An 18,958-nucleotide genomic window follows, 5' to 3' on the forward strand; every position below is an offset into this window, starting at 1 on the left:
GGCGTTTTTCAGGCGCTTTAGCGTTAAAAAAAGCGCCTGTAAAGCGCTTGAAAGAAGCCTCATCTGCAGTCCCAATGTGAAAGCCCGAGTGCTTTAAGAACCCTTTCACAATGTCAGCGCCCGAAAAACGCTCGTAAAGCGCCGCTTAAACTAGCAGCGCTTTACCAGCGTTTTTCGAGCGTTATTGGGGCGCTTTTAACCCCTGCTAGTGGCCAAATAAAGGGTTAAAAGCGCCCACAAAACGCTGCTGCCAATAGCGTTTTTCAGGCGTTTTTCAGGCGTTTTACAGGCGCTTCCCATTGATTTCAATGGGAAGGGGCGCTTTATTCACCGCTCCAAAAGCGCTGCAAAGAAGCTGCTTGCAGGACTTTTTTTGACGCCCTGCCAGCGCAGCGCCTTGGTGTGAAAGCACTCGGGCGTTTACATTGGGATTGCAGTTGCAGCTTCTTTCAGGCGTATTTTTTAACGATGAAGCGCCTGAAAAACGCCCCAGTATGAAAGGGATCTCGGTGTGAAAGCACTCGGGCTTTTACATTGGGATTGCAGTTGCGGCTTCTTTCAGGCGTATTTTTTAACGCTAAAGCGCATGAAAAACGCCTGAAAAACGTCCCAGTGTGAAAGGGGTCTCAGGGATCCACACAAGGTAGACAAGAAATATAGCTCCAAATTGCCAGTGTGAGCAACGAATCCTCTCAATCCAATGGTACCGTCCAATGAGCGCCAAGCAGCCAGTGTAAGCAATGAATCCTCTCAATCTAAGTTCAACATGGTTCACTCAGCCGCTCAGTGGGGCACCCGCTGGGAATGAAATCAGCTTCCCAGTTGCCCCACTGAGCGGCTGAGGGAACCATGTTGAACTTAGATTGAGAGGATTCATTGCTTACACTGGCCGTTTGGAGCTCATTGGGCGGTACTATTGGATTGAGATGATTTGTTGAAACATTGACTGTTTGGAGAGAAATTTCTTGTCTACCTCATGTGGATTCCTTAAAGGAGGTTGCGTATCCTAGACACGAAAGCCCTTGTTGACCCTCCATAATAGAGGTCGACGCTCTCTGGTAAGAGCACACCTTTATCATTGGTGGTGGTTTGTGTGCGAAGTGGAAACAGATGGTGACACAACGGTCAAGAATTTTACGCTTATGTCACGTTGGTGACTTTTGGACTCGCTTTGATTTTTTTTTTTTTCTTTTTGTTTCTTTTTTTAGCGCAGCACGTTTTTTTTTTATATATATTCTATTATGTGATAATATCTCACTAGAGTGGTGCAGCTGTAGTTTTTTTAGTATAATTCATCACAAGCGCAGTTTTTTTTTTCTTGATTCTCACACTCTTCTGTCATACATGAGCTAACGGCAGATGGATTTCAGGAAGTGATGCTCATTTGCCCTTACTCAAGATGGCCATGGCCATAATGTTGGGGGTAGGGTGTTTGTCAAAGTTCTCTTAACAAAATAAAGCAAGGGGACATGGATGGATGGGGGAGTTTGCTTTGCATATTAAAAATTAATTGTGTTTTTGGTTTGCGGGGCTTGGACGCAGTGAAGATCCACTTTAAGCTGATCAGAGATGTTTTTTTTTTTTTCATTTAGCCAGTGGGCTATAAGAAAAAAAAATGGATTCCGCCATCCACACTGGCGGGACGGATGGAGGAATCCTTGCGGCTGGCACATTGTATTCTGACAGCGGGGACTGTTAGAATACACTGATCAGCGGCTGTGGCTGGCTGATCAAGAAAAACATTCCAACAAGCCCGTTCGACAAAAGGCAATCCAATGATCGTATTCTGGCAACAAAAAAAGCCACACGCGGATCGAAATTTGACCGATCCCTACTGAACTGACCAAATTTTTGATCCTTCTATGGCAAGCTTTAGTAGTTCAAATGGCTCGTTTCTTGAAAAGCCACCACCACACTGTCTACCATCCTCTGCGAGTATTCAAATGATTAGATGAGTCCAGTACCCGCTCCCCATTACTTGTTATGGGTCCCCCTGCCTTTCTATACATCTTGTAGGGATTTATAAACCAATGGAAGAAACGCAAACCAAAGGTGGGGTGGAGGCACAGGTATTCACACATCCACACACATCAATACTTGGAGCGTTCAGAGGAGTAGTGAAGTGGTGGCTTTCTATCTGGAAAGATTGGTATAGGGGATCTTCTTATAGCAGGTATGTTGTACATACAGGCGAACTTATTCATCTTTTATGAATCTTAACGGGAGATCCTGCCAGTAAGAGCACTTCCCATTGCAGGCTGACAACGCTAAGCCACCGCTTTGCAATAAGCAAGTGTGGGTGCCATTGGGCACCCATCAGATAGCAGCCTGATTGCCATTCAAAGGAGCTCACATGATAGGCTGACAACACTGCTGCTTATTGCAATTAGCAATACCCAAAGCTAACATACTGCCTTTAAAGCTGAACTCTAGGGAAAATGTGAACTTGCCTTTTGACCCCCCACCACCCCAGTACTGGAATGGGTGAATGTTCATTTTTGCCTTGGGTATTAGTAAAAAAATCAGTTTTACTTACCTTATATATCACTCTCGCAGACCCACTCTTCTTTGTCTGACCAGTCCCACTTTATTTTCACTGCTCTGTCGGTCGCAGGCACTCGTGAAGCCATCACGTACAATGCAGTTTAAAGAATGTTATCCTATCCCAATATTTCATATTCCTAAAATGTTTATATTGTATCATGTTCTCTTTTTGTATTGCTTCCTTTGTGTAAAATTTCTGGCAATCCTCTACTTTCCCTTTTCAAACTGACCATGCTTGGCATGAGAACACATCTACCCCAGTGTGGTCAGTTTTCTGGCTGTGCTGGGAGCTCATTCACTGGAAAGATTAGTGTACTGTTGTTTCTCCACCTCTCTATGCAGCAGAACAGAGATTGTGTGATCATTTATAAAAAAAAAAAAAAAAAAAGGATTATAATGCTATTTTAAACTGAATGGTTTGTTTTACAAAGTGAGGGTTCACCTATACTTTAAAATGGTTGTAAAGGCTGAAGGTTTTTACCTTCTTGTATTCTATGCATGGCGGTAAAAAAAACCTGTGTGCTGCCCCACCCACAACCCCTCCTCAATCCTGCGATGGGCACGGGAGCCTCAGCTGCCCCAGGTCTCTCTCTCCTCGTTGGAGGAGATATTGGCTCCTCATTGGCTGTAATTGACAGCAGTTGGACAGAGCGGGGGGCGGGGCCAAGCCGTGGTTTTATATGTCTTATGGATGCATAGAGCGGGGGCTCGATGGCGAGCACGTACCAGTGCCCTCATAGTAAGCGGCTTGCTATTGGGGCCACTGGTCAAGGGGGTGGAGCCAGGAGGGGGGGTGCAAGAAGAAGAGGACCAGGGCTGCTCTGTGCAAAGCCACTGCACAGAACAGGTAAGTATAATATTTTTTTGAACCTTTAATATCACTTTAATATAGCCTATTTTCTTACCAAGCCAATCCAGCACTAGAGCCTAGAGAAAAGTCTAGTGCTTCTGGATATGGGATCACTGCTCAGCCAACCAATGGTTTCCCACAATGTAGGGGATCTGTGTCTGTGCAACCAATTGCCAGGCCCCCATGTTACATGGGGGGGGGGGGGGTTGAGTACCAGGTCACATCTAGTAAGTCAGTGTTTGCATATGATTCTTGAAGAGCAACAATGGTGGACCAAGCTACGGCCATTTTTTTTTCTCAAATAATAAAGATGTATTTTTTTTTTTTTACTTTTAAACACCAGTAAAGTCCTAAATTGCACCAAAAAAACCGAGTACAGGCGTTCTTGTAATGAAGCCATCATCCTCTGATTACATCTGGCAGTTTAAAAAATTAACTAGCTGGCTTTTAAATTGCCATTGCTCCATTCCCAGCGGTTTTTAAACTTGCCGTCCTGTAGTTCTTGGCTTTGTAAAAATTTGGAAGATGGCAGGACTGCTATCATGAAAAATAAAGAGGCCAGACGCTGCCAACCCCATGTTCTGTTCACAGCTGTAAAATGTAAATCGGGCTCCACGACTGCCCTTGCCTTGTCTTAGCGGATCAGTGCGGGGAAATGGAAAATGTTGTGTGACACTTCATACATAAGTATGACTTGGACGCTTCTATGACCTGCCCTTGTGGCTTGCTCCTCGAGGAGGAAAACTTGGAAATTCTAATGGAGAAGTTTGGACGGAAAAATAACAGACCACAGAATCATCATTTTGGGCACCAGTTCAGAAAAAAAGGATATCGGGGAACTGCAGAAATAACGGAGAAGGGCAACCAAACTGATAGGAGGCTCCGCTTAGCCCTTGTACACGCGGTCGGAGATTCCGACAACCAAATCCGTCTGAGTAATTCCGACGGATTAATTCTGGAAGAGGTCCGGAAGTGATGTTGCATACACACGGTCGGACTAAGTTGTCGGAAAATCCGATTGTACATAACGTGATGACGTTATTTCGTTAGGACGGGACTACGTTCATGCTAGTAGCCAATAGCTTTGGCCTAGGAATTTGATCTGAGCATGCGTGGCACTTTGTCCGTCGGAGTAGGCTACACATGATAGGAGTATGTCCGATAGGAGCATTTTGTTGGAATATTTTACCGGCAAGTTCTAAAAGTTGGTCCTTCGGATATTCCGACGGAAACAGTCCGATGGAGACCACACACACAGTCGAAATATCCGACAAAGCGGTCCGATAGGAAACATTCAGACGGAATCTCCGACCGTGTGTACAAGGGCTAACAGGAATGTTAGGAGAGATGTGATCATAAATGGTCCATGTAGTGAACTCACCTTAACCACTTACAGACCAGAAGATTTCCCCCCTTAATGACCAGGCCATTTTTTGCGATACGCCACTGTGTCGCTTTAACTGACAATTGCGCGGTCGTGCGACGTTGTACCCAAACAAAATTAAAGCGGCGTTCCATCCAAAAATGGAGGGGAGCAGAAACCCTCTTTTTAGAGGGTCGCAGCTCCCGCTTCCTCCCTGGGCACCTCGGCTCCGGAAGAAAGATCTCCTCTCCCGCACTTCCTCTCGGCAATCATCTGGGACACGTCCCAGGTCCCAGATGATTGCCCGACCAGTCAGTGCGCAGCGCGGCTGTTGCAGGCGCAGTGTGCACAGCGGGCACCCACAGTGACAATGCCGCAGAGAGGAGGGGGAGACAAGCGGACCCTGGGACAGGTAAGTGCCCGATTATTAAAAGTCAGCAGCTGCAGTATTTGTAGCTGCTGACTTAATTTTTTTTTTTTTTTTTATTGGAACTTCGCTTTAACGTGCTTATTTTCCCCACAAATAGAGCTTTCTTTTGGTGGTATTTGATCACCTCTGTGGTTTTTAGTTTTTGCACTATAAACAAAAAAAAAGAGCGGCAATTTTTTATTTATTTTTTTAACAATATTTTTTACTTTTTGATATAATAATTTTTCAAAAAAAAAGTTTATCAGTTTAGGCCAATATGTATTCTACATATTTTTGGTAAAAAAATAAAATAAAATAAAACAATAAGCGTATATTGTTTGGTTTGCGCAAACATTACAGTGTCTACAAAATAGGGGATAGATTTATGGCACCTACTAGCAAAAGTATGCAGAGATAGGACACGCCCCCTGTCACATTTCCTTGAAGGAGAATTAACCAAAAGTGAAAGAATAGTTAAACCCACAAGGGCTTTTTTTTTTTTTTTTTTTTTTTTTAACCTTTACTATTCCTTTTATTGGCTACTGAAATTTACAAATGCAGCAATTTAGAAAATTGGATGAAAGCTTTAGCACTGGGAAACATGTTTTGAAAGATAAAAAGTACACTTTCTATACAATTATATGGATCAGAGCAAAATGAGGGACAAATGAGTAAGAATGAGGGACAGAGGGACATTGCTTCAAATCAGGGACAGTCCCTCGAAATCTGGGACAGTTGGGAGATATGTGTATAGAATGTGTAGCGCTGGCTCCTGACGAGCAGGCTCTATATGTTTTCAAAGTTAATTCTCCTGAAACCACAGTTGGGTTTTGGGGCAAATTTTACTAAATTTATGGTTTCAGTACCAGTCTAGCTGGGGTGCACTGGGCTCTCCTTGACTGTAGGTGTCGCTGTCACCGCCGGCAAGTGTGAGAACGTAGTCTAGCTGGGTGAATTGAATACCATGTTTTCTCTCTGAACCAGCCCAGTGGGAGTGTTCTCCTGCTGTGCATTCTGGGAGGTTGTATTTAGGGTACTGACATCAAGTGGTCCGGGGTTCCGGTCCAGAGAGGGTTTTCTGTCTGTTTGGTTCTGGTCCTCCTGACCAGCCCCCATGGCCCTCCTGGCCTGGGGTGCAGAATCATGCATTTCCAAGTCTTGGAGCTGGCTAGCCCGAGGCAAAGCAACTGCAGGGACAGGCCTGAGTGGATATCGGGGTCCTATTGATTCAAAGGTGGTCCGGTGCCGTCTCGTCTAAAGGAGAGGCCTAGTAACTGGAGAAGCACCCAGGGGAGGACTCTTCAGGAGAAGGCCGTGCGCAAGGCTTGGAGGAGCCTGGAGGCTCAGTTGAAGGACACTTCATGGATCCACACTCATACGGTATCGCCGGATCGCCGGATCGGCTGAGAGATACTGGTACCGTATGATAGCTCTTTAAATTTGTCTACGTCCCTCAGTAATGCTCCAGTCGGTGGCAGAGACTTTTCTCAAGTTTCCTACATTCAAGTCTGTGGCAGAGACTTTTTTTAACCCCCCCCCCCCCCCCCCCCGCCGGCTGCTAGGCCTAGTGAGAGGAGGTCTATCCGGGGGGTGTGAAATCCAGCTGTGAAACAGGTATTCTCCGGATTTCTTCTTTACAAGAATTATCATAATTTTTCTGCAGTCCAAAGTACTTGAACTTAAAGAGGAAGTAAAGGCAAATTTTTTTTTTTTTTTTTTTAAAAAGCACACCCTGTAAGGCAAAGGCATAATGAGCTAGTATGCATAGCATACTAGCTCATTATGAATAACTAACCTGAGAACGAAGCCCCCGAAGCGGTCCTCCATCTTCCTCTTCGCCGCTGCCATGGAGTGACTTCCGGGTCTTGCGGCTCCGGCGCTGTGATTCGCCGGAGCCGCGATGACATCACTTCCGCGCATGCGCACGAGAGCCGACACTTGCGGCATATCGCCGCGATCTGCGGCCTACCCCAGTGCACGGGTGCGCCGCTGTGGTGGCTGTCTTCGGGTAAATATCTCTTAAACCGTGTAGGTTTAGGAGATATTTCTTGGACCTACAGGCAAGCCTTAATCTAGGCTTACCTTTAGGTCAAAATTGGTTGTTTTGGGTTTACAACCACTTTAATCCTAACTCTCTACCCTAAACTGAGAGACTCTGTTTATACTTCAAATAAATAACCCAAAAGAAGTTTCAGTGTCAGTTTCCACATTTCTTTGGGCCATTTACCACGGGAAACCATAGACGGAGAGACAGCCAAGCAGGTAAGGTAAGCCCAATAAAACCAGCATCTCCTTCGGGGGTCAGTGCTACAAATGCATGAAGGTAAAAAAACCCTGAGCCTTTAGAAACCACAATGTTATGAAATATTCACCTATCACTATAATAATCCCTGGTGATCCTGCCAGGAAGGTCCTTACTTATTCAGGCAGTTCCTGTTCTCGGGTGACAACGCTCTGTTCCTATCTCCCACTTGTACTCCTGCATGGTCACCCTGTTTTTTTCGACTCAGACAGTGCAGGCATGTTCTGCCATGGTCACCATTAGCAAGCTTGCCTTTAGCTGTGATATGCTGGTGTAGATGATAGGTTGGACTTGATGGACTTGTGTCTTTTTTCGACCTCACCTACTATGTAACTATATGCAAGATCTCTTTATTTAAACATTCGTTTTTTTTAAATAGGTCTACTATAAATGATACGACATTAACAGGAACATCATTTGTAATTCTAGGAAGGAATGTTTTCTATGCACTTTCCTTTTTGATTCTGCAAAAATGAAACGGCAAAGCTGGTTGGTTTGGGTGATGCACTGCGTCCTGCAGACCCTTTTGTAGACGAGGGCTTTTGAGAAGTTTGTGTTTTTCTAAAAAAAAAAATTGTAGACTTCTTGTACGAGACACTGCGACAAGGGATCGCTTGCGAAGTATGTGGAACATTGTTTTATTTGGAGCCCAGTACAGCCTGTTATTCTGAGATGTAAAGAAATGGCTTATGAATTCCAAATCAAACACCCTTTCAGCAAGCTGGAGGGGGAAAGTAAATAAGGGAGTACGAGCGCAGAGAATATACAGAGGTGGTGCCATTGTTGGCAGTGAGTGTTGTGCTCTCCATGGTGCTGAGCTCAATTGCATACATTTGTTAGTGTAAGTAACCCAAAATAGGCTAAAGAACGACAGCACCGCAAAAGGTCAGTCCTAAATTGGATCTATCACCAGCTATATTTTTTTTTCATGCATACATCCTGGTTACGTAAAAGTGTATCTGTGTTATTTATCTCTCGGAGATCACAGTCCTTCCCTGACAAGGCCTTCATCTGCTTTCCTTATGAGGAGGATCTCACCATCGTTGTTCAGGCATCATCCAGGGTCAGCTTCTGATTCCTGGACTGAGATCCTGGCTCAGATGTGCCGGTGCAGTTCTTGGTTGTCAGACACAGATCCGCACCCTGCTGTAGACTCTTAAAGTGGAGGTTCACACAGAAATTGAACCTCCTCTTTTCAGAACCCCCCCCCCAGGTATCACATTTGGCACCTTTCAGAAGGAGGGGGTGCAGATACCTGTCTAAGATATGGGTACCTGTCAGGTATTTGCACCCACTTCCAGGCATAGACTCCCACGGGAGTCTATGCCTCTTCCTGTCCCGCCGCACTGTCTGATGGGACACACATGGGCCCCAAAGGCAGCACGGACCATTCTCATTGCAACGATGGTCTGTTGTCAGATTTGTGTGTACACAAGTCCGTCACACAGAAGTACAAATATGCATGCTTGGAATCAACGCTCACCAAACACGACATTAGCAGAAGGGACCCAAAGGGTGGCACTCAAGAGCTGAGATTCCTCGTAGTACGTCACTACGTTCGTGTTTGTTGGCCGACAATTGTGTACCGTTTGTATGCAAGACGAGTTCCTGGCACACGCCCTTCGGAAAAAAGTCTGACGATTTGTCTGCCGAAAATCCGATCGTGTGTACGAGGCTTTAGGCTCCATTGTAGTTTCAGATGCAACATGAGTCACACAGAATTGTACTACAATGGAAATCACATTGTTTTCTATGGTGCCCGTTTGCATCATTGAACTCAAGCATGGTGAAAAGGTTCTTATACTACTTTGGTGTGATTTCAGCATGGTTTTGGCCCCATAGACTATGTGTCAGGACATGGATCACCTGCACTGTGCTTCCCACAGTGGAAACTTGTAGTTTCGGTGTCTGCCAGCAGGTGTCTCCCAGCAGATGACAGTAATCAGTTTCCACCTGATACTGGCTGCTGGGAGGGTATTTAGGTCCTTCCCAACTAGTGCCTCTTGCTCCAGTGTTTTGCCATAGATCTTGATCTAGCTCTTGCCCTGTACTCTGGTGCCTTCTTCCTGCTCTACATTGTTAACGATCCCAGTTTTGGTACCTCCTTCCCATCTGCTTCCTGCACCTCCAATTTTCCCTGCTTTTCCATTCCCCATTTTGTATATATTGTATATAGTTAGTTGTAGACTTTCTGTTTGTTAGGTTGATTAGTTAGGTATTCTGTCGCTGGGTTTATGGCTCACATATATCTTTGTGTGCTGGTTTTTGGATGAATTTTGTTTCACTGTAAAGAAATCTCACTTTAAGCATACACAGTCTGGTCCCAAGTCTCCTGAGTGTCACTACACAGATTTGAACATCTCTGCCGAAAACCACTTAAACATAGCGTCCCTGTTGCACTACATAATCGCACTGAAAGTCAGATCAAAATTGGATCGCAACATTGTGAACCTAGTCTTACCTTGTGACTTGCTGCAAAGTTAAAAATAGAAATGAGCTCAGGCATATTGGGATCCTAGCAGGGCTGGGACAAGGGGTGGGCAGGAGGGGCTGCTGCTCCGGTCACTGGTATATCATGTGATGTGTGGGCGGGGGGGCACTACAAGGAGATTTGGGGGGAAGGGATTTGTGTTGGAAGGGGGAATTTGGGGGCAGCAGGATATATTTTCTTTAGTTGGGGAAATTGTTGGGGGGGGCTTCTAAGAGTGGTGAGTTAGGGGTTTTGTGTTGGGAGGGGGGGGGAGAAGCTTTGTGCTGAGTGGGGGGGAGGAGAATGTGAAATTTTAAGGGTTGGGGACTTGTACTAGGAGTGATATCTTATTAGGGGGATGGGGGAGGTAAAAGATGTGTGCTGAGGGAGAGGATTTCAGCAGGGGGCAGATTTATACTGGGAGGAGGGGGAATTTATGCTTAGGGGGTAGGCTTGCAGATTAGTGATCAGGTTTTTTTTATGGGGGGATTTTTGCTGACACATAATGCTCATACATTTTGGGGGAGGTGTAGGGCGCAGTTTGCCATGTTTTTATATGACCTCTTCCCGACACTGTATCCTAGCCTGAACCTCACCTAAGCTATCTGACCAGTAAATTGGCAGTCACAAGTGACCAAGGCATTTCCAGCCCACAGCTGCACAAAAGGCATGTATACCTGTGGCGATGCGGAATGTGTTGGCCGCCTATCATTGGTGGGGCACCATAACAGCTTCCGGATGGGACAGCTCAGGCAGGTTCGGACTAGGACCCAAATACAGCCTCTAACCATTAATTAATGGAGACCCAATCATAGGTGATGAGTGCATATAAATGCTACAATCCTAGACCATAAATACTGCCTGCCCCTTGCAATATATAAAACCTTTTATTACTAAAAACCAAAAAATAAAATTGCACTTACAGTGTATACAGAAATCATCAGCCTTAAGTCCGTTGCGTCGGCCGGACGCATACGGACAGACCCGTTCTCCTGGAACTGTTCCCAAACACGAGGTGATGTTAGCGTGTCGCTCCGCCCTACACGTTTCACAACACAATTGTGTCATCCAGGGGCACGGGAACGCGTTTCGTAAACAAAATTGCGTCATCCAGGGGCACGAGAATCAGTGCCCCTGGATGACGCAATTTTGTTTGCGAAACGCGTAGGTATGAGCGACACACTAACGTCACCTCGTGTTTGGGAACCGTTCCAGGAGAACGGGTCTGTCCGTATGCGTCCGGCCGGTGCAACGGACTTAAGGCTGATGATTTCTGTATACACTGTAAGTGCAATTTTATTTTTTGGTTTTTAGTAATAAAAGGTTTTACACTATCTGGAGCTCTATTTCTCTTCTATGGTTTTGGTACATCTACCCTGGGCCCCTTTAAATTTATGGGAAGGATTTCTTGGAAGTATTTTCTACAATCTTCATACTGAAGTGGTGGTATAAGGAAAGCATCGAGGACCTCTTTGGATTGGGAGACAACTATATATTTACATGCCTTCTGTGACCCTCTGTAGTGGGGGGGTCATGAATTTTTGGTAAGCGGCAAATCCTAATTATTCGGTGGTGGATTAAGCACTGTTCAACCGCGTTATACGGTGGGGGATCGAGCACAGTTCATCTGTGGAGGACTTTATTCACATCTGATTTATCATATAACGATTGTTTTGATAATTGCATATAGATTTGCTAATTTACACACTGGGTGTTTCTAGAGTTTGTATTATTTCACATAGGGGTGTGTGGTTTGGTCCCATATTGCAAGGGGCAGGCAGTATTTATGGTCTAGGATTGTAGCATTTATATGCACTCATCACCTATGATTGGGTCTCCATTAATTAATGGTTAGAGGCTGGTTAAAGCCCATAATTTATTGTCACTTTATTTATTTACACATATTTTGGTGTATGTGGATTTTAGCACAGCTTATAATTTTTCTTTCATTTTTTTCTGTAGTTGTGTAATACAGTTAAGCCGCAGCTGAATCTGGTCCGTTTGAGACCAATTTATATAATTTTTTGTGGTTCACCTTAGCGCAGTTTTTTTTTCTTCTCCTAGGACCCAAATACACCTGCGCTCATCCCTACTTACATTTTACTGTCTGATCAGGGGAGAGGAGACAGAGGAAATGCTTCCTCCTGCCTTCAGCAGACTGATGATATCATCTCAGCCTAGGCAAAAGCCATGGGACTTGAGTTCAAGTACAGCCTCTTAAAGCGGGAGTCCACCGGGACTCTGCGTTTTTTTTTTTTAAAAGCCAGCAGCTACAAATACTGCAGCTGCTGACTTTTAAAATAGTGACACTTACCTGTCCAGCGCGCCCGCGATGTCGGCACCCGAAGCCGATCGATAGGTCGTCTGTCGGGTCCTGCCGCCGCCATCTTGGGTATGGGAATCAGGAAATGGAGCCTTTCGGCTTCATTTCCCGGTTCCCTACTGCGCAATAGCGAGCCGCGCGGCGCAATCCGGACGGTCCCCGCTGCCTCTGGGAACTGTGTGTTTCCCAGCAGGCAGCGGGGCACTTGCGTAAAGGGGCGGGCAGTTGCGGAAAGGGGCGTAATCTACGCCCTTTCTGCAGACAGCTATCCCGGAAGTGGGTGCAGTTACCTGGATTATCCAGGTAACTGCACCCCCCTCCCCCCTGAAAGGTGCCAATTGTGGCGCCGGAGGGGGGGGGATTCCGATGAGCAGAGGTCCAATTTAGGGTGGACCTCCGCTTTAAAGGAAAGCCTTTTTGAAAAATTATACTGTAAGCCTTGGTTCACACTGGAGCATTTGTACATGCAATTGCCGTCAATGGCACCATCCTAATCAGTGCGACACAGCACCAATTTCAAAAAGTAGTTTCTGTACTACTTTTTGCGATTTCAGGCTGCGATTTACATTGACATCTGAAACCTGCACAGATGTTTCTGAAATTGCGGAGTTCAGCTGAACTCGCACGGCTTCATTCCCACAGCTCAGTGTGAACCTGGGCTAAATGTATATTGGAAACATGTCGGGTTTATTCATGTAATTACAGAAAGGTCCACATTAAAGAAACATTCCAGCCCAAAATGTTTTCCAAGGCATAGGGAAGAATGAAAAAAACTTTATTGCTGTGTGCCCGAAGGGAGAAAAGGTCCTAACCCTTCCCTAGTCTACTAATGTTATTAGTGACTGCTTACGTTCTGCCCCAGTGGCCGCACAGTAAGCAAGAGGAACCCCCACAGTAAAAACAGACAGTTATTTTAACCTATCTATTCTATCCAGAACCAACAAAAAAAATTTGTCTGGCGTTTTAAATGATTCAACATTACTGACCGTGCCTTGTTCTGCACTGTCTTTGTTTGGAGGTGGCCATCTTGGTAAAGGCAGGGCTTTGCATCCTCGCATCAGAGCCTCCAGTAAGGAGAACATTGAGCAGCACAGTAGTGACATCTTCAATGCTCACTCCAAATATCCTAAAGCCCCATACACACTATCAGTATTTCTGCTGAGTTTTTCCTTCAGATTTACCAAAACCATATAATATGAGGCCAAACCTTACGAGTTTCAATTTGTATGCAATCAGGCAGGCCCTTCTACTACATGGTTTTGGTAAACCTGGAGGAAAAAATCAGCAGAAAATCTGATAGTGTGTATGGGGCATTAGACTATTAGTCAGAGGCAGCAGATATACAGTGATGCAGCTGTAGAAATAGGAGTGCCTAGGCACTCACATACCAGGAAGTACGCTGCTATTTTTCAGCGAAATTCAAGACAAAAGACAAAATGTTCCCTTTTAGCATAGAAATCTTAATATTTTAAGTCCAAGCCCACTTTAAATTTGTTTGCAAGAGACCACAGATCTCACACTGCAGATATCCAGCTATAAAGCTGTAGACCCCTTTCACACTGAGGTGCTTTCACACAAAAAAAAAGTGCCTAAAAAGCCCCCAAATCCTATTTCCATTAAAATCAATGAACGCTTTCACACTGGGGCAGTGCGCAGGCAGGGCGGTGAAAAAACGTCCCTCTCCTTTCAAATGAATGGAAAGCTCTTCAAAAGTGCCTAAAAAGCTCTTCAAAAGAGCTCAGTGTGTTACTGGCAGTTTAGAAGCACCTCAGTGTGAAAGGGGCCTTAAAGTGGAAGTAAACCCATTGATTTAAACAGTTTAAAAAAAAAAAAGGCATGCCAGGAATGTTAACTGCACATTGGCTGTGCTCTCAGCCAAACTATCAAACCATCCAATGGCTGGTGTCATAATGAATCACATGTGCAGCACCATAGCAGTTGAAGATTAAACAGAGGCAAAGATGGCAGCTTCCTTGTCTGAAAACGATAGGGGAGTTTACTTCCACTTTAAGGAAAGGAATTCCTAGGCACCCTCACATATAAGGATGTACATTGCTAATTTCAGGATAAATTCAAGACAAAGGGTACAAATGTTCTCTATGGCATTATTCAAATTTTGAGTCCGGGTCCACTTTAAATTCCATTTTCAATACTCTTTAAGCTGTGCCATTTTGGTTTTAAGCCCCATCCCTTCTGCAGAGGACCATTGTGAGGAGGTTAGGTAGTGCAATGGTTTATGAGTGATGTGGTAAGTTTGTCATGCCTAACACTAACCTAGCATTGCTTCCATGGTTAACAAATAGGGTGCAGGCACACTGGATTTAACATGGCATTCCCCCGATATGTGAACTAGAAGATTCTTGTACTGCTTTTTCCTCCTCATGTTTCTTCTTCCCAGCATTATATTTTCTACTACAGAATATGGCAGTTTAAAGTGATTTTGGTCTTGTACTTAAAGTGGAAGTAAACCCATCAATTTAAACAGTTAAAAAAAAGGCATACCGGGAATGCTAACTGCACATTGGCTGTGCTCTCAGCCAAACTATCAAACCATCCAATGGCTGGTGTCATAACGAATCACATGTGCAGCACCATAGCAGTTGAAGGCAAAGATGGCAGCTTCCTTGTCTGAAAACGATAGGGGAGTTTACTTCCACTTTAAATGCAGTCTGTTTTATCTGCTGTCTGTTCTCAGAACTCTGTTACTGCCCCCCTTTCTGATATTTTATAGGAATTGGAGCACCACTGACCATATATTTTGTTCTTGACAGGCCGACTGAGATCCTCTGGAGCCGCCTAAATGACTCATTACCAGAACGATCGCAGGTCCAGGGTGACCTCCTGACCATTCCTTCACTTAGTCTGCAAGATAACGGAACGTACAGCTGCCAGGTCTCCAACAAACATGGCCGTTCCTCAGACCAGTATGTGCTGGTGGTGTATGGTGAGTACAAAACAAACCTTCAAATTGCAGTACATGAGAAGTAAAAGCAATGGAGGAAAATAAAATGTCCTTATTGCCCAACAAGAAGCCAGTTATCTGGTTGCTTGCTACGGGCCACACCTCTGATTCTTTACTTTCTTTATTCTTAGGAGAAGAATAAAAACTGCTTTTGCAATGTATTTACTATTAAAAATCTGCTTAGTATCTAATTATATGGCATCCCTGGAAGGTGTGTCGGAGGCACCTGAACCCCCAGTCAAGCTATGTATGCCTTTGACGGGCAAGGGGGACAGGTCACATGTTCCTGTACATATTGTGCTGGGCTTTGTCCCCCTGTCACCATCAAGCCTCCCTTTGGTTAGTGAGGCCATTGGGTAGGAGTGGCAGAACATTATATACTGTGTGTATGTATATATATATTATAATCGATTGATATAAATTGGTCAAAGATGACCACCAGCAATTAATGACTGGAAACTCACTTTGATCAGTGAATACACTCAAGCAAACCAAATTCCCATGTGAATTTAAAGAGATATATCACACAAAAAGGTAAAAAAAAGTAACAAATTATATTCGATTTAATCAGTTACTTTGATATAACTTAATGGTAGGCAGTCATTTTGGTCCTTGCATTTCTTGTTTGCTTTTAATGAATATTGGCCCAGTTGTCCTTTGAATTCTTGTGGTCCAGTTTTTATTATTAAACATTTACGTCCTGCTCCTTGTTTCTTGTAGACCCTGGAGCGATCATTGAGGCTCAGACTCAAGTTCCCTATGCCATAATAGGTGGGATTTTGGCGCTTCTGGTCTTCCTGGTCATCTGTGTTCTGATTGTCATGGTCTGGTGCTCCGTCCGGCAAAAAGGTGAGTGAGTTTGTTTAGATGAAGATGGACTACATACATGAATTGTTAGGTCTTCTAGAGCAGGATGGTCAAATATGTTTCTTATTCTGTATGATTAATAGGTTTGCCCCCCTAGCTGGAAAAAAAAAATCTGGGGACATGGTATTCCTGACAATACTTCCACTTTTGTGGACGTGGTGGGGCTGATTTACTAAAACTGGAGCATGCAAATTTTGGTGTAGCTCTGCATAGAAACCAGTCAGCATCTAGTTTTTTTGGTCAAAGCTTAATTGAACAAGCTGAAGTTAGAAGCTCATTGGCTTCCGTGCCCAGCAGCACCAGATTTTGCACTCTCCAGTTTTAGTAAATCAACCCGTGTGACTTAATCTCTTTGCTCATATTTAAGCTGCCACTACAACAGGCAACTCTCCAATAATCAGGCTAAACAGGTCATGGGGGTCCTAGCATTGCAGTGTTCCACTCCACTCCAGCATGTGTGATTGGCTGTCCTTAACCAGGGCCCAACAAAATGGCCCAGAGGGGTTCGCACCTGCATCCATCCAAACACTTCTGGACTACATGCTGACCAATGCACACCCAAATGGGTGGATTTCTTATTCCTAAAGCAATGATAACTATCTCCTGATTTGTGCTTCACTTCCCGGTTCCCTACTGCGCATGCGTGATTCGTGCTGCGCAATCCCACTGGTCCCTGCTGTCTTCTGGGACCTGCGTGTCTCCCAGAAGATAACGGAGGGGGGCAGAGAAGGCGCCAGAAGGGGCGTAGATGCCTACGGGTGACTCGGCTATCTATGCCCAGAAGTGGGAGCAAAATAACTGTATTAGGCAGGTATCTGCTCCCCTCTCCCCCCTGAAAGGTGCCAACTGTGAACCCCAGAGGGGGGAAGGGATTACGAAAAGCGGAAGTTCAATTTTTGGGTGGAACGTCGCTTTAAGACTGAGATAGTAGGGAGAAGTTGGCATAAGACGGCTAGCACAAAGGAGTACAGCTATATATCTTGTTGTAAGTCACCCACCACTTACAATAAGGAATATAGTGCCATCCTCACTCCACCCCCAGCTTGCTGGAGAGTGACAGAGCAGCAGGAGACTGATTAGGTTCTCTCTCTATCCGTTCTCCTACTATCAGTACATTTCTTGTTGGCATATATATGAATGCAGAACCCCTGGTTCTTTTCTTTGCCCTACCATACTGAATGCTGCTGAATACAGATTACATATGTAAGTTTAAGGTAGTTGCATTGTTTGTTTGTTTGTTTTTTATTGCAAACAATGTAATGATGTATTAATGGATACAGAACTGCATTGATTATTTCTGCCTGGAGTTCCGCATTAACCATGTGACTTTCCTACAGGCTCATACCTGACTCACGAAGCAAGTGGACTGGATGAACATGGCGAAGCCCGAGAAGCATTTCTAAACGGAGGCGAGAACCACAAGCGAAAGGAGGAGTTTTTTATTTAAAAGGGAAACAAACAAAAAAAAAAGACACAGAAGAAACAAATCCCAACACAGTATTAATAACCTGATTTTTTTTTATTTAATCTTTCCTTTTGGAGGGTGGGCAATGGGGAAGCAGAGAAAGTGTGGGGATAGGAAACCATAGAAGATGGGTAGAAGGGAAGACAGACTCAGCCTCTGCTGTAAGGGGATCAGCAGTGTCAACTTATTGCTGCACCGCCTACAGCTCAAGAGGGTCAATAACCGGGTGTAGAGACTGCTGAACTGAACGTGATGGGTGCAAGATTTAAGTGAGCATTGACTGTGGCCGTACATAGGCTCTCTGGGGCAATTGTATTATGTGCAAATGAAATGACTGGTGTCTAAATTTATTTTTAAGGAACAGTAAATCTAAAACCGAGAAAAAGATATTGTTTTACATGAAAGAGCTTCTAATGGCATTCCTAAAAATGGTTGTAAAAATCCCCATACCCCTTCAGATACAATATTTATGCTACTTTGCTGAGCACCCCTTTTGTCCTATGTGAGCTGCCATTTTGGGATGGCTTGAAAGTGGCAACTACAATTTTCTTCTGTGTGATTACAGGACAGGAAAGCAATTGTGTGCTGAAAAATATCTAACTCTCATCTCCATTAAAAAAAAAAAAAAATCAAGTCCTTCATAATACCCATGTCTTTTATTAAAGACTCTTTCATATAAACCAACCTGTCTTTTATGTTTCATGGCCCTCTAACAATAGTATTTTTCCATAGTACACGCTTTGGCTTTGTACATACAGGTGTGCATATGTGAATAAGCAAAGTCTACAGCAAGCTTTAACAAAGCTTCAGGCAGCTTTAATAAAATTTAAAGCAAATTTCAGCTCCAGAAAGAGGATGGACACAGATCTTAATGGGAGTGCTGTATGTGAATTTAAACAAGCTACTAGCAGGTTTCTGGAAGCTTTTAACAAGCTTTAATTAGTGCTGAAGCTTATGGAAGCCTGATATCAGATTGTTTAAAGTGACAGTCAGCACTCCCATTAAAGTGGGACCTCCTAGGAATTTTTATCTGTTAAAAATATTAATTGTGCCTAAGAAGTTGTCTTGAATTTGTATCAACAATTAGCAGTGCGCATCCTGTTTGTTGAACCCCCATTGCTGTATATTTGCAGCGAATATGGGGGAATTGCTTACTTGAACTGCTAGTCTTAATCAAAATGTGCGATAAGATTTGATGATGTCACGATTGTGCAGGTCACTGGTCTCCTTGCTGGAGAGAATGCTGTACCTTAGGATTTGCAGTGCAAGGATCTTCCTGCTTCATTCATATGTGGATCGGTATTTTCTGCTTATCTCCTGCTGCTTCTTAAATAATTCCACACCATCCTGTAGGGTGGTGGCTCTGGCATGAAGAAGCAAAGCCCTGCCATCAAAAAGATAGA

General features: G+C 44.3%; 1 protein-coding gene across 1 annotated transcript in view; it reads left to right on the top strand.

The window, feature by feature from the left end:
* Positions 1–18,235, top strand: part of CADM4 (cell adhesion molecule 4) — a 636,874-nt gene extending 618,639 nt beyond the window's left edge. The window contains exons 7-9 of the mRNA XM_077456688.1: positions 15,033–15,205; positions 15,944–16,072; positions 17,428–18,235. Coding sequence (XP_077312814.1) covers positions 15,033–15,205; positions 15,944–16,072; positions 17,428–17,537 — 412 coding nt within the window. The 3' untranslated portion in view covers positions 17,538–18,235. The remainder of the gene's footprint in view (positions 1–15,032; positions 15,206–15,943; positions 16,073–17,427) is intronic.
* Positions 18,236–18,958: the final 723 nt, after the last annotated feature.

The sequence above is a fragment of the Lithobates pipiens genome, unplaced genomic scaffold (assembly GCF_037356315.1).
Source record: "Lithobates pipiens isolate NorthernLeopardFrog02 unplaced genomic scaffold, aLitPip1_a1.2 Scaffold_27, whole genome shotgun sequence".
Classification (NCBI taxonomy): Eukaryota; Metazoa; Chordata; class Amphibia; order Anura; family Ranidae; genus Lithobates; species Lithobates pipiens.